The sequence below is a fragment of the Merops nubicus genome, unplaced genomic scaffold (assembly GCF_000691845.1).
Source record: "Merops nubicus isolate BGI_N331 unplaced genomic scaffold, ASM69184v1 scaffold24008, whole genome shotgun sequence".
Taxonomy (NCBI): domain Eukaryota; kingdom Metazoa; phylum Chordata; class Aves; order Coraciiformes; family Meropidae; genus Merops; species Merops nubicus.
In genome coordinates this window covers 27,969-42,038 of record NW_008625571.1, presented here as the reverse complement: position 1 = coordinate 42,038, position 14,070 = coordinate 27,969, and the positions used below count along the sequence as shown (strand labels likewise).

At 41.7% G+C, this 14,070-nt stretch overlaps 1 protein-coding gene across 3 annotated transcripts in view; it reads right to left on the bottom strand.

Moving 5' to 3' along the window:
• The window catches only part of SLC6A6 (solute carrier family 6 (neurotransmitter transporter), member 6), a 46,912-nt gene that overhangs the window by 9,116 nt on the left and 23,726 nt on the right, over positions 1-14,070 (bottom strand). For all 3 annotated transcript variants that reach the window (XM_008945728.1, XM_008945726.1, XM_008945727.1), the window contains 4 exons: positions 9,037-9,169; positions 5,650-5,784; positions 3,634-3,737; positions 3,395-3,519 (listed from right to left, as the gene is read on the bottom strand). In XM_008945728.1, the coding sequence (XP_008943976.1) occupies positions 3,395-3,519; positions 3,634-3,737; positions 5,650-5,784; positions 9,037-9,169 (497 nt within the window). The remainder of the gene's footprint in view (positions 1-3,394; positions 3,520-3,633; positions 3,738-5,649; positions 5,785-9,036; positions 9,170-14,070) is intronic.

Genomic DNA, 14,070 nt, shown 5'->3' with positions numbered 1-14,070 from the left:
AGGAATGCCTGGCCCATCTGTTTGTTTGCTTTAAGGAGTCTTGCAAATCAGCATTTTTTTTCAGGATTTTTGAAGTGGATTCAAGTAATTTTCAACAGGACAAGGAATGTTTTAAAACTGCTGCAGTGGGGGGGGGCAGAAATTTATCTCTGATCTGCACAGAAAAACATCTAATGCTGCTCTTCCTACCTCCCACTTTTCCTTTCCAACAAGAAAGATGGAAAAAGAAGCAAGAGAAAGAGGTAAAAAAACGATGACTTTTTTTTCAAACTAAAGAAACTTTAAGTCACTGAATATATTTGAACAGAAATAAATACAAATTAGCCAACAATTGAGTAACTAATTTTATTTAAAATGAAACACAACTAAAATTTTATACGACAAAAGATACCAAAAAAATTGGTGGATGTCTCAAATTTTGGGGGGCTTTGCTATTTTTCCCCCTAATTCAGTGGATATAGTAGATCCTCCCTGAGGGAGAACTGCTACCAGATGGCATCTGCAGCTGAACTGTGTAATTGATGAGACAGATGTAAAACTGCTCTCCTCAAGACTTGCTGCAATTCTGTGTGCTTTGGACAGTGAAACTGTCCTTGCACTGTGATACTGTCTAATACCAAGTGCCCTAAGCCCTGTGCTTTGACTTTCCTTTGAAACTAAAAGTGTTGAAATATAAAGAGAAAAGTCCACATGAAAGAAAATTTTCTTGGCCTCTCCTCGACTGAACAAAAATAATCAAAAAAATCTGTTTAATTTGAAATGCTGTTGATCTGAAGGGTGTTTTGCAAAAGTGAAGCCCTTGTGGCTGCTCTTGAGAGCCGATTAGGGTTGCCACAAGCCCAGCTCACTTGCTGGCCAAGAGCTGAGGCACAGCTGCAGAGCTCTGTGGAGGCGCTGGGGAGAGCTGGGATACTGCTTTCTTTTGCCCTTTAAAAAAGATTGCTGAAAAGAATCAAGTGCTATTTATTAAATAGCTGCTTTCATTGGGAAGTCAGAGGGGTCTAATTTAACTGTTGAGTAAAGCCCTTAAAGCCAGTGCAGGCCAGCAGCAGTGACCACTACTTTAAGCAGGAGCCAGCCCTTGCTGACAAGTGTGTCCCCAGGCACGTTGCACCAAGGCTGAATTTGGCACAGGTAAAAAATGTGGCCATGAGATTCTGCTGTCAGCAAATCTGTTGATGTTCTCCTGGCTTGCAGGAGGGCAAACAAGGGAACAACTGGTGTCATGCATAGGGCACAAGGGGTTTAGCTCGCTGGGCAAAGACAGGGGGAGAGGGAGGTCTTGGCTCCCTGGCCAATGTTCTCCCCCCAGTGCTACAGCTAAGCAGCAGCACTTATGCTCACCTTTCTCCTGGCCCAGGGGAGCACTTCTGACCTTGCATCATGAGACACCAGAAAAGACACGGCCAAAAAAAGAGGCTCCAGCACCTGCTGAATGTCTCAGTGCTGAGAAGTCAGCAGTTGGGCAGCAGGAGAAGTGAGAGCTTCCCCCACAGACTCATGTGGATCCTGGGATGCTCATCCCAGAGGGACCAAGCAGTCTCCAGTGGCTCTGTGCTCAGAAAGGCAGCGAGGAAACCCATGGGAAGCAGTTTGGATAATCTAGGATAATTTTGGTAATGTTTACTGTCATATAAAAGTATCCCTTGGGGTTTAGCCAAAGGCCAGCCAGTGATGATGGACAACCCACTGAAGTGGGGCTGTTGCAATCTCTGGCCATTAGTGACTAGGGCTGAACTTAAAGTAGAAAATCTGAAGGATTTGAGAACAAAATATGGAAGAAATTGAAAGAAGCTAACCAGTGCCCCCCTTGTCCCTATTATAACCTATAAAATCCTTCCTTTAAAAAAATGTTTTTCGAGCTATTGAAAAAATGCTATGTAAACACTAAGACTGTCAGTTCATTTGTATTTAAACATTACTTAACAATCCAGTGTTACTATAGAACTGCTTAATTCTAAAAATGTCAAGCAACAGGAATATAGCTGTCTGTTTATCAGAGATTTAATAATAAAAATTAGAATCAATATTGACCAGATAAAAACATAATGTGGAAATACTTAAAAATGCTACTCTTGGAATTGATCCATCTACATACTGGAAAAAAAAAAAAAAAAGGAGTATTTATAATTCATTCAATAGGATTATTCCTTTGCTTCCTGTTTTCAAACAAAGCAATCAACCTCCAATCAAAATAAGCATTATGGCCAAGACCATTAACTAACTGCACTTGTGAGAGGAATGCCAATTGCAGCCACCTAAGAATCCAGCAGTGCCACCAGTGTCATTAGTTTTTCACTAGCCCTTGTGAAGTGAGCTATTTTTCTTAAAGACTTAACTCCCAGAGCCAAGTGATTAGAAGAAATATTGACTTTTTAATAGCATATTTGCAGAGGAAAGCTTTCAGATACTATGCAGATGAATAAAAATTGCTCAAAAAAGTCAGAAAGAAATGCCAGAAGTGCACTCAGGTGATGTTGTTACTACTTGAATCTGATTAGCTTTAAGCCTCATGGCTGTCAAGGCCCAACTTACTATTTTTGAATGGTAATTCCCATCTAATCTGTCTGCTCTACATGAAACCACATGGTTACACCTGCCCTCGTGGACAAGACATGCACAGGGGAAAAAATGTCATCTGTTTTGTCTGAGGTACATTTAAATGCTATGAGGATTTAGCCTTCTTCAGCTGCAACTGTGTAGCTGAACTTTAATGGGAAGAACACCTCTGAAATAAGGGAGGAAGTTTCCTCAGTGTACATCCAGTTTCAGAATGGACTTCTCACAGTTCTGCCAACCTCGCTCTGAAGCTACAGAGGACAAATGCAGGATTGCAACAATTAGGTTTCTGTGAATGGAATGGTCCACAGAACTCAGGAGGAGGAGCTCTCCAACTTGTCTTGCCTTTCAGTGAGCCTTGGGGATATGTGTCTGTATGTCCCTTCAGAAGGTCAGGGTAACACTCGCACTGCAGCACTCTGCTGTGAGCAACCAAAACTAAGCTATGAAAAACACATAAACCCCAGCTAATTGCATTTGAATGAAAATAAAGGTAGTCTGAAAAGAAGGATAGAACACATTCTCAAATCAATGACATCCTGAACCCTAGATAATGGCGTGGTTATCTTAAGTCTAACCTCAACTCAAACGGATTAGCACGCTCTAGGAAATGCGCTCGCTGCCCTGTTAATCAAGACAGAGTAAACAATACAACCCCGGCTAACCCTCACTGTCCTAGAGGACAGCCCAAATCAACAATGTGCTTATTGTTCTGGAGATTATGGGAAATCTTGTTCTGGTTTTATTGCTTAGATGTTAGCTGATTGAGTCTGCAGAACTTTGCTCACACGCTAGGCGGCAGTGCCCACCACCACTGCCACCAATACCATCGTACCTGACTCTGCCACATCAGCAATGTTCACCCCTTGCTCTTGTGCCATGAAGCCCAGGACGGAAAAAATTGCGAAGCCAGACACAAAACTGGTACCACTGTTCAGGCATCCCAGCAGCAAACAGTCCCTAAGTCACACATATGTCATGGAGCAAGTTAATTAAAAAAAAAATTAACCCATTGTCCCTACTTTATTTACATCATTTAGCTAAAACACTAAACCCCCTTGGATGGAAACTTGCCTATAGCAGTTGTATTTGTACTTGTTGTAGCTCCCCAGGGAAGTCATTGCTCCTAAGCAGATTGCATATGAGAAGAAGATTTGTGTCCCTGCATCTATCCAGACCTGAAGAGAAAGATGGAAAAGCTGTTATTACCGTCGCCGTTGCACTGCAGCACTCAATGCAAACACACAGTTCAAACTATGCAAAGCCAACAAAACAATTGCTTCCATTCAGAGTGATAGCTAAAGGGTCAGGGGGAGAGGGGAAGAGAACATCACAATCGCAAGTTTGGCTTTTACAGAGAAAAGAAAACTGTTAGCATCAGAGCCCACAAGAAAATCAGCTCTCCAACAGTTCCTGTATCCCCACCCCAGAGATGCTCAGTGTTTCTAGTTTCTTAGTCATTCAGCTGATCCTTCCTGTTGGTGCAACAATAAATGTGTTTCAGCACAATAGGAAAGGCAGAAGTATTTATAACATTGCTCGTTTCTGTTGTAAATCATTCCAGTTAGAATCAGCTGACAGTCACTAAACTGAGGATGTGAAAAATTTGAGAAACAAGTTTGTGTATTTGGTTGATTTATTTTTCTAGCCTTCTGGTTGTTTTTGTATCTGTTCAAATGCAAGATAAAAAGCCATAGGGGTGGGGGGAAAACAAGCAAAATACAATGCACTTTATAAGATACGTATCTCATCTCGGTCTCATGATTCTTTCTCCTGATTACATTAAACAAAACATATACAGAATGAAATAATAGTACACTATCAACTTCTCAGTTAGTAAATACGCAGCAAGATCTCAAAATGCAGCCATTGAATCCCATCTGTTCACTTCTTTCTACTAATGACAGTCTGTTAATACCAGTAGAAACCACCAAAGAGTCTGGATAAGTGAGAATTAAGACTGTAGACCATTACCTCCTCCCCCCAACCACTGCTTTCCAGAACCTTGCTGACTGGTGTTTCCTTGGAGATGATGCTTTTGCTAGAACATGGAAGGGGGCCTGTCAGCTGATATGAATCTCTTCTACATTACTGGCTGATGCTCTGGGTTTAGGACTAAGAGTAGATTATAAAAATTATAGAGTCCCATAAAAAAAGATTCACTCATAAAATATGTGTGCTGTGAAGAGGGTGTCTTATAAAGAGGGCAAGACTAGAGAATGAACCAAATTTCCCCAATGTTTCCTTCAATTACACTTTATTACATCAGTTATTTAGCTATTATTGGAGTTTTATTTTAACCAAATGCTCATCAAAAGGAAATAGCAAAAATGGACATTATTCCCTTTCACTGTGACCAACATCTTATTTTCAAAGACCCTCTGTTTTCTTTGATTTCCATTTCTTTTTGTCCCCCATTTCTCATACATGTCTTCACTGTTGGCTGAAATGATGCTGGTCTGCTCAAGTGTCACATATTTGCACTCTGTGAGCACAGACAGGAATCTCTGTCTAATCACAGCCTATACAGAAAGGGTAAACCCAGCTCTGCTAGCCAGGGCTAAGCCAACAGTAGTCCCTATGCCTCTGAAAGCATTTTTCTCCACCTTTGCATGGGTTTTCATTCTTCTGTTATTTCATTCACTTCTTTCCCAATCTCCTCCTGTTGAGCAGTGGGACCTAAGTGACACTGGTACTCACAGTTGTTGCTTGTTCCATCTGTGAAGCTCACGTGTCTCTCCTTTGAAACTAAAGACTACCCTCATTAAAAAAAATGCATCTCCCTTACCTTACCAACAAGAAAGCTGAGATTGTATAACGGGACAGTCTACAGCCTCAGAGCCCTTTGACACAAAAAAAATACACACGCACACACACACATACATACACGTGGAAAGATGCATTAACACATGTAACAGTGACCTTCTCAAGTAGATCTCTGGAAAATATAACCCAGCATTAATGTTCAGGCTATATTTGGACCTCTAGAGACCATGGAAAAAAAGAATCTGTTGCCGTTCCATCACCACCACCCTCTACCACCCGACTTTGTGCAGGAAATCGTCCCGCTCCCCACTCCTGGTTCTGTACCTGTGGGTCAGCTAACCGTGAGATATCGGGATAAAGATAAAACTTGATGCCTTCTGCAGCTCCAGGCAGGGTCACACCACGGATGAGCAGAACAAGGAGCATGATGAATGGGAACGTGGCAGTGATGTACACTACCTGGCAATATTAAAAAAAAAAACAAAAAAAGGACTTTTAGTCTGTGGCAGTCAATGCTACACCTCCAGAATCAAGAGATCTAATGATGGGAATTCAAAGCCCCCTCATACCTAAAAAGGACCTGGCCTGAGTTTTGGTGTCTACTTTTAGTTTAATGGTCTTTACACAACCTTACTGCTTTAGGCCCGGAGGCAATGCAGGCTCATTAGTCCCTCTAGAGCCTCCCAGACAGGGGCCATGTCACTCAGGCAGAGAACATGGAGGGCTTTATACAAATCATGAGTTTTGTTAGAAATTCTGCCCTTGCCCTGTTTGTCCTCCTCACATGACAAGTGAACGTCTGCCAGGGAAGCTGAAGAGATTTCCTCACTGGGGGTGCCTGAAGCATTACCTCATTCTTTATTTGAACTTAATAACTGCAAACCATTTTGCAACCTCTGCTGCAACCTCTGACCTGGCTGTACAGCCTCGCTACTGCTCCTACAGGCAACTTCATGCAGCACTTCTCTGAGAGAGAAGGATAATTTGGTCTTCCTTCCCATCACCTTGAAGGCATGAAGCCCTTCAGGTTGGCATCAGCCTCAACAGTGGTAATTTCCAGTCCCATAATTTCATTCTTGCCCTTGCTGCCTATTCAGCAACATCATTATTGGAAACTAAGGCTCTATTCATCCAGTCTGAGAATATGTCTTCATTATCTTTAACCTCTATTCCCACTCTCTTTGAATAACAGCCTATTTCTTCATTCATTCTATTGATGAAAGAGTTCTTTGCTTTCATCTCCAGTGTGAGGGTTAATTGAACTTGCATTTGGACAGTTCTATTTTTAGACCCGCACTTTTTGACCTCTAACATTTTGTTTTCTTTGCTCATCTGTGCGTTCTCTCATTTTTTATGTAACTGCTGTGTTACGGTCAAGAATCACTACTGTCCAAGAAAGAGCATTTTTCACGAAGTCAGATGATTCCCCCAGGTAATTACAGTTTGCTGCCATGAGTTGAAATATATTTTTGTTTTCCAGAATTTGTTTAACTACAGCAAAGCCCCCGGGATGTACCATTTTTCTTCTTAAGTGTGTCCTCTGAGAATAACAAGGAGAACTCAAAGCCTGCATTGTTGTAATAATTCACAGAGCTGGATTGATTTCATTAAATGAAAGGAAATCTTTTCATACATGTCCTTTTTGATTCTCTCCTTGAATTTTCTGTATATTTTCCACTGATAAATAATATGTATTACACATTAGTCCAGTTTCACCAAAACCAGAAGGGGGATTTCTGTGCTTTCGGGGTTGGTTTGTTTTTTAATATAAGCCAGGCCTATGGAAAATCAAATTTTTCTTGACAAAAAAATACATGCTTTGATATATTTGCAGGAACTGAGTAAATGACATTCAGAAAGCAGGTAAAGATTCCTAACACTGGAGGAATTTTTAAGATCAAGCACACTATCCAAAGCATAAGCACAACTATTATTTTTCCTCGTGATTTCATGTTTATTTGTCCAATACACTACTACAAGATTTTAAAACCATGTCTTTTTTTTTTTTCCCCCTGCTCTCCAAAGAGCCATTAACACACTGGAAAGCAGGGAAGTGCTATAAACAATCATCTACTAAAGTAAACTAGACTTCTCAAATAATTCAAGTCCTCCATTAGAGTTTACAGTTTACTTTTGTTTGACCCCAAAGTTAATGGAGTCAAACAGAGAGTTTCCAGTGATTTTGCTGGGCTTTGGCTCCACATCCTAACGAGCTCAGATGCTGTGGAGAGGAGGCAGAGGATTCCTACCAACAGCCTTGTCGTTGAAATGAAAGCATTTTGCTGGATTTTCAGGAAACAAACATTTTCAGATAACCGATTTTTACAGAACTGTTTTCAACCTGTTAACTTGACAAGGGCTTGAAATATTGTACCACAGGGAGCTTGGAAAAGTCTCTCAGCACTACTGCAGCCTTTACTGAGCAGACACCAGGCTTGCCAGAAAATCACCTCTTCGGGTCACATCAATCAAAAGGAACAGAGAAGCAAACATTCTTGTCAATGTATGCTTTAGAGGTGTGGAAGCTGTTCTTTGGGGCAAAGCTGGCGGGAATCCAAGGTAAGGCACCAGCATGATTTTAATGAAGGTCCATGATAAAAATCACAGAAAGCAAGACAGAAATGACAGCAAAGTAAGTAGTTTAGTCAGTAGCGGAACTAAGGAGGTCTGTTTTCCTACAGAGTTTTGTCTCCTGGTTGATCCTGCAGTGTGTAACAAGGTAAAACAGCAAACGCTTTTTCAGCAGCTGAGGCATTTGCAATTGCTCACTCCTTCTGGGCTGATCTAAGATAGGTTCACGCTATGACCTTTTTCTCAAGTGGGACACTAATGGGGTTGCTCCCTTCCACCTAGCTGACAAGAATCATGTGGGAACTTAGTATGTTGAGAACTCTCTACCTCTCTTAGACTTATCTGAAGTGTTGCCTCAAACAACAGGTTCGAAAGCTAAGATCATACATCCTTTAAAAGCCTTTGCTCATGAAAATAGGTTTAAAAACTCTACTGTATGCAAGGGGCAATAATATCATGCTTCATGCTATTAAGTGATTGGCCAATATTTGCTGTAATTTGCTTCTTGCACTGGAGGAGGACCAGGTTCAGGAATGATTTAACTGTTATCCTTTGGAGAAAAACATGATTCTGAAAAGCACACGAAAAGACTAAACCCACAAACTATCCAGGACCTCTGTTAAGGAGAGTGCTTCTAAAGGAGTACCTAAGTTTAGTCTTCCGTGTCTATACAGAGCACTTCTCTAAGTGAGTGGCATTTCAAAAATGCTACACATCCATCAGTTTCCACTGAATGAAAACATTTCTACCGCAGCTATGTTAACATCCACCCCTCTGCACGGAGAATGAACTTGGCTGGTGTCAGAGCACGGACAGGGACTGCAGAGCACCACACATCACAGGCCTAAGACCTTCCGCGCTCACGACATTCATCACTGGGATGCTTGTTCTCAGAGAAGCAAAGTGGTTCTCAAACTGTGCTAGTATCTGCTTCTTGATGCCATTCCAGTAATGGCCACTTGACTCTCAGGTATTTTGGGCACTGGCAATGTCTTTCGAAACCCAGCTGAATCCAAATCCTCATTTTATTCAGTGCAGAGGCACATTTTTTTCCCCCAGGAAATGGTGAATGTTTTTAAGAGCAACGATACTTAGTATTCCTAACTGCAATGATTATAAAAAGGGTAAAAGTGCACTTACTTTCCCAGTGGATTTGACTCCTTTCCAAATGCAGAAGAAACATATCACCCAGACAAGGAGAAGACACAGGGCTAGATCCCACTTGATAATACCAATATCTTCAATTCCCGAGGACAAGCTCAGTACATTGCGCCTGAATATTTGAGAGGAAACAAAACAAGGGAGAGATGCAGCTCAGCTGATGCAGAATCTGGTTGTGATGGCTGAGTACACGATGGTGTGTTAGCAGCTGCACAAGCAGAACCCTGCCCTTTGAACTCTGCTTGCTAAGTCAGCAAGGCTTATATGAGCAACGCTGAGCTTTGCAGCCCTACATCTTCTCTAGGTCTGTGCTACTCTTTTGAGCAATATTATGCAGCATTTCATTCTAAGCTCCTTTTCACAGCCTGTGACCACCTCAGTATGAGATAAGAAAGCACACTCAAAGCACTGTGGCTTTTGCATTTGTTCCCTTGAAGACGTGAGACTGACTTGCCACAAACCCCAGCTCTGAAGCCACACAGCAGCACTGCACATGATGTCTCCATGGTGGACACTGGCAACCATCCTGCATTCATGTGTTTCTCTTCTTTTTCAGTTCATTAGCAAGGAGGAAAGGGAAGAAGCAATGCAGGGAACCACCCCACCATGTGGCTTTGCAGGGCAAAGGCTGGAGCTGTGATCAGCTCTCCCCCCATGGTGCTGCCTGCCCCCAGCTCCACCCCACCAATTGTTTAGCTAACTCCAGATATTGGGTAAACTTTATTCTGTCATGTAGGTTAGTAAATAAAAAGAAATTCCCAAGCTGGGGCTTAGAGGAGCAACATCTGGCCATCAAAAGACACTGTTCCTGAGGGGGAAAACTCATTAAGGCTTCTCTCTTCTGGTAATTGCGATGGGTCATCACTAAATGCTGATTTAAAACTACTTTTTTTTTCATTCAACATATACTGTCCTCACACTTTGTACAGACCTTGTCATACCTGATACTTACTTTGTCAAATATATATGAAAGAACAAACAGTTTCTGGCTAAAACTCCTCTGCAGATGAGCCTACTAAACTCTGAAGACTTTCTGCAAGGCATTTTTAACTCAAGGAGAAGTTTAACCTCAACTACAACAGAATCGCCTCGCCCCAAGACTAGGGAAATTAATTTGCTACTTAACAAATTGTTAATTAAATTTTATTTTCAGACAGGTGTAAAATCAGCCACTTTCCTTCATCTAAGTCACAGAGAGCCAAGCCCACAGCAGTCTAGGGTAGGTAGTCTAGGTCAGGCCCAAAAGTGTGGTGTGGACACTTTGCGTGTGGATTCAGAACAAGACAAACTACTGTGGTTTTTTTTCTCCCTTGAATTAATGAAACTTTATTTTTTCTATTACCACGGAAATAACAGTGAATGAAGTCACCGATGAAAGATCTGCAATTAGTTTTGGGAAAAAAAACCCTCAGATTACCAGTTTAATAGGACTCAAACCCTCATCCATCTGTTTTTGCATCTCTGTTTGCCAGACTCACTTGGGTTACCTGTGTGAATGTGTTCTCACACCAAATGCTTTATTCTCTCTGAACATGTGTGTATTTTGTTATGGAAAAGGACTAATGGCACCAGACAGGGTAAGTCTGCCCTAATCAGCACAGCTATTCAACAGTTACTAAAAATAAACCCTGGTAATGAATATTTGGCATAAAGTTGCAGTCCTGGTTCACCTGAGCCTCAAGGAATCAGTGAAAAACCTGCTGTGCACATACAAAAGAAGAAAATACGTTTATACTATGACAAAAGTACAGCTACAATCTTTTGTGGATTTTGAAAAAATAAATGGCAGTTTTCCAATCTAAGGGGCAGTTCGTATTGAAAAGGCAACCTATAGAGCTAGCTCTCAGGAAGCCATGAATAATTAACTGCAAAGGCCTTTTGGAACAGGGAGCTCTATTATGCATTCTGCTAAGACTTTTCTTTTATTAGGGAACTAAAGGCAAGTGGTCATCTCACCTACCATTTGCCAAAGCAATCCTTTCAAGCCTTTCTGGAGGGCACTCCAGTGGGTTACTGAAAGCCAGATATGTTACTTTTCTATGGTGAGGCAGCAACTCAAGTTGCACTTGTGATGTGCTACTACCAATGCACCAAGTGATGTGCTGGTTTTCTCTGTCCTGGGTTATCTCATCTCAAAAGACTGCCTACCTCAAGGAATCTGCTCAGAGTTACCAGGGGAGAGTCAGTGTTAAAATTGGTTCATGAAATCTAACCCAACATAGTTATGCAGCAGAAGCACTCAACCTGGATTTGTCACACTATGAAAATTCAAGTTCAGGAAGGAGCACAAGAGCTCTTTAATTTTGTAACACAGCCCACTGCTGCCTGGATTCAGCCAAGCCCACTCACTAACTTCACACTATTTATGCACGAAATTGTGACTAATTCTAAATTACATTTGATGCTCTCTTTACTTGATGCTCTCATTAACTGTCACTCATATATAATCAATGGAATAACAGGCTGGGGCCAAATGTGTTGTAAACATAAGTTCTTGAACCTTTTTCATACACTAATTTGTTCTAGTGATGTGCAATATGGCAATGTAATAGGAGCTGTAACTAGCTCTGGAACATAAATAAAATGAGGAGAGTTATGCAATCCTTGAAGGGTGTTTCAGCTCATTAATCAAGTGAATGCAGACAGGACTTTTCCTACGAGGAAAGGTGAAGCATCCTTTCATGTTGGATGGACAAGAATAACTAATACTGAAGCAGCTGTACCAGAAAGCTATTAGAAGGAGAATACAAAACAATTTTTAAAACTCTCAAGTTTGCCCCCAAAGGCAGAGACAGCTGCCCTAGATTTTGTTTAGTTTTTGTGTTGCTCCCTTTGGGATTACATGCCATTAGCATGTGATAGACTTTCTTTGGATTTGGATGAATAAAATCTGCTGATTACCAAATATTTATAAACACTTGGCCAGCACCAGACAATCAGAGGTTTTGTTCAACCATAATTACCACATAACACTTACCCCTTATGCATTAATATGTGTGTAAGCCTTTAAGGTTTTGGACTTTAAAGTAAAAATCTTCAGAAATAAGACCTGAAGCATGTGATACCAAGAGGTAAGTCTCCTGCTACAAAGCCAGATTTGCTTAACCCCCTTTTATTGCTGCTCAAGCAAGCATGTGATTTGCACAGAACATTAATTCAAACGAAATGTCAGGCTGTACTACACATCCAGCCAGGCTGAGAACGACACGTGTTACTCAACACGAAGAAGTTAATGCATCAATGTGGTCAATTATATCTTTACAAAGCAATACTGATGAGGACACTACATAAATGTCCCATAAGAAAAATGGCATTGGGTTTCAGAAACCAAATACTCACAAACCTCTGAATTAAATTGGAATTAATTGTGCCACAAAGCAGATGAATGTCTTCAGTTAAAGACTATTTACTGACTTGTCCTTTTGATGTGGGTAGCTGCCTGACTGGCACCTGGCATTGTCTAAGATAACAAAGTACTTGAAAGTTCTTCAAATTATTTTTAATTTCAGGACTATAGAAAATAGTAGCACAGAAGGGGAAATCCTGGGTCTACTAAATGCCTGGACGGTGTAAAGGCTATGCTACTTTAATCACAACAGTGCTGCTTCACGATCTCTGGCCTTACTTTGAGACACCAATAGTTGTTTATGCAGAAAGAACAGCTATTTTTAATACTTCTGTAAGTGCCATGAGTCCTCCCAAAGGCAGCTTGGTCTGTTAAAGGTAGCTTTGCTCATGATGTAACAGTGAGCTACGGACAGTATGTTTGTACCAGTAGGTTTGCAGAGCCAAACTCCTCCCTAGCATGACTCCAGGGAAGAGTTCAGTTCACGATGTTCAAAACTGAGAAGTTAAAGTGGCAGCAAAGTGTGAGGAGAGCTGCCTCCATGAGCACCCACCACTGAGTAACCTTTTCGCTCCAGTTGTGCTAGAAGGGGAAAGTGCTGTGAGGATCAGGAATCTGTCCTCCAGCCTCAGGCACCTCCATCTGACTACATCTGTTAGGATGGGTCTACAAGAGGACTTGGTTCTGCTTGCAGGGGAGTTTCGAGGGCAGAAATTTGGTTTCTTTTAGAAAAAAACTTAACTAAAAGCTCTGCCTAGTATGTGTTCCCCTGGAGTCTTCATTCCCCCAACCCAGGCTGCCCTGTCATAACGCCCTTCACTGTGCACGTGCTGTGCTGTTACCCACAGAAAGCTCTGCAGGCCCCTGACATACTGGAGCACCCACTCCTTCTTTTACTATCTCTTCTCCAACTCCCAGCCCTATTTCCTTCTGCTATGGTATCTTCAGTCTCCTGAAGTGGACATGCCACCTGGGGCCACAGGGAGACAGCTTGGCCCATAAATGTCTTCATTAAGGGAGCAGAAGCTTCTGGAGAAGCAGGACAAGCCCATGGCCACATCAGCAGACTGCTAAGCTCATGGCTGCTCCCATGTACAAGAGGACCTGTGAGCAAAATTACTGCACAAAATTGACAACAAATGCAGTGCTTTTGAAGTCCTGGGAGAGTAACTATTTCAGGGGCAGCACTGTGCAGCTGTGTTTCCTAGAGAAGTCTTTAAGAGACCTTTGGACATCATACTAAGCCAGCCACTCCTTTGGATTCAAGGCCCTCGATCCTAAGGTCATTGTGAGAGAGTCCAAAGGTGTGAGAGTTGCTTCCTCTTCTACTGCAATTTGCCTCTGAGTTCTCATTAAATATCCTAAGGTACAATTCAACAAACCTTTTCCAACTCTTTCTGTATTTACAAGGGAGGAAAGTACCTGGGAAAGCATCTGTCACTCAACATGGAAACGCAGTGCCCGTAGCATGGTGAAAATGACTGCCCTTACAGCCTGCACCCCATCTCTCACACCAGTCACCCCTGCCTTTTGACAAACTGCTCATCCAAGATCCAATCTGCCCTTTGTACTTTGGCTCTTGTGTTACAAATTTTAGCACGGTTTTAAAGGGTATTTTTTTCTAAACTTAACGCATGCCAAATATCTTCAGCATGAACAGCATTCCT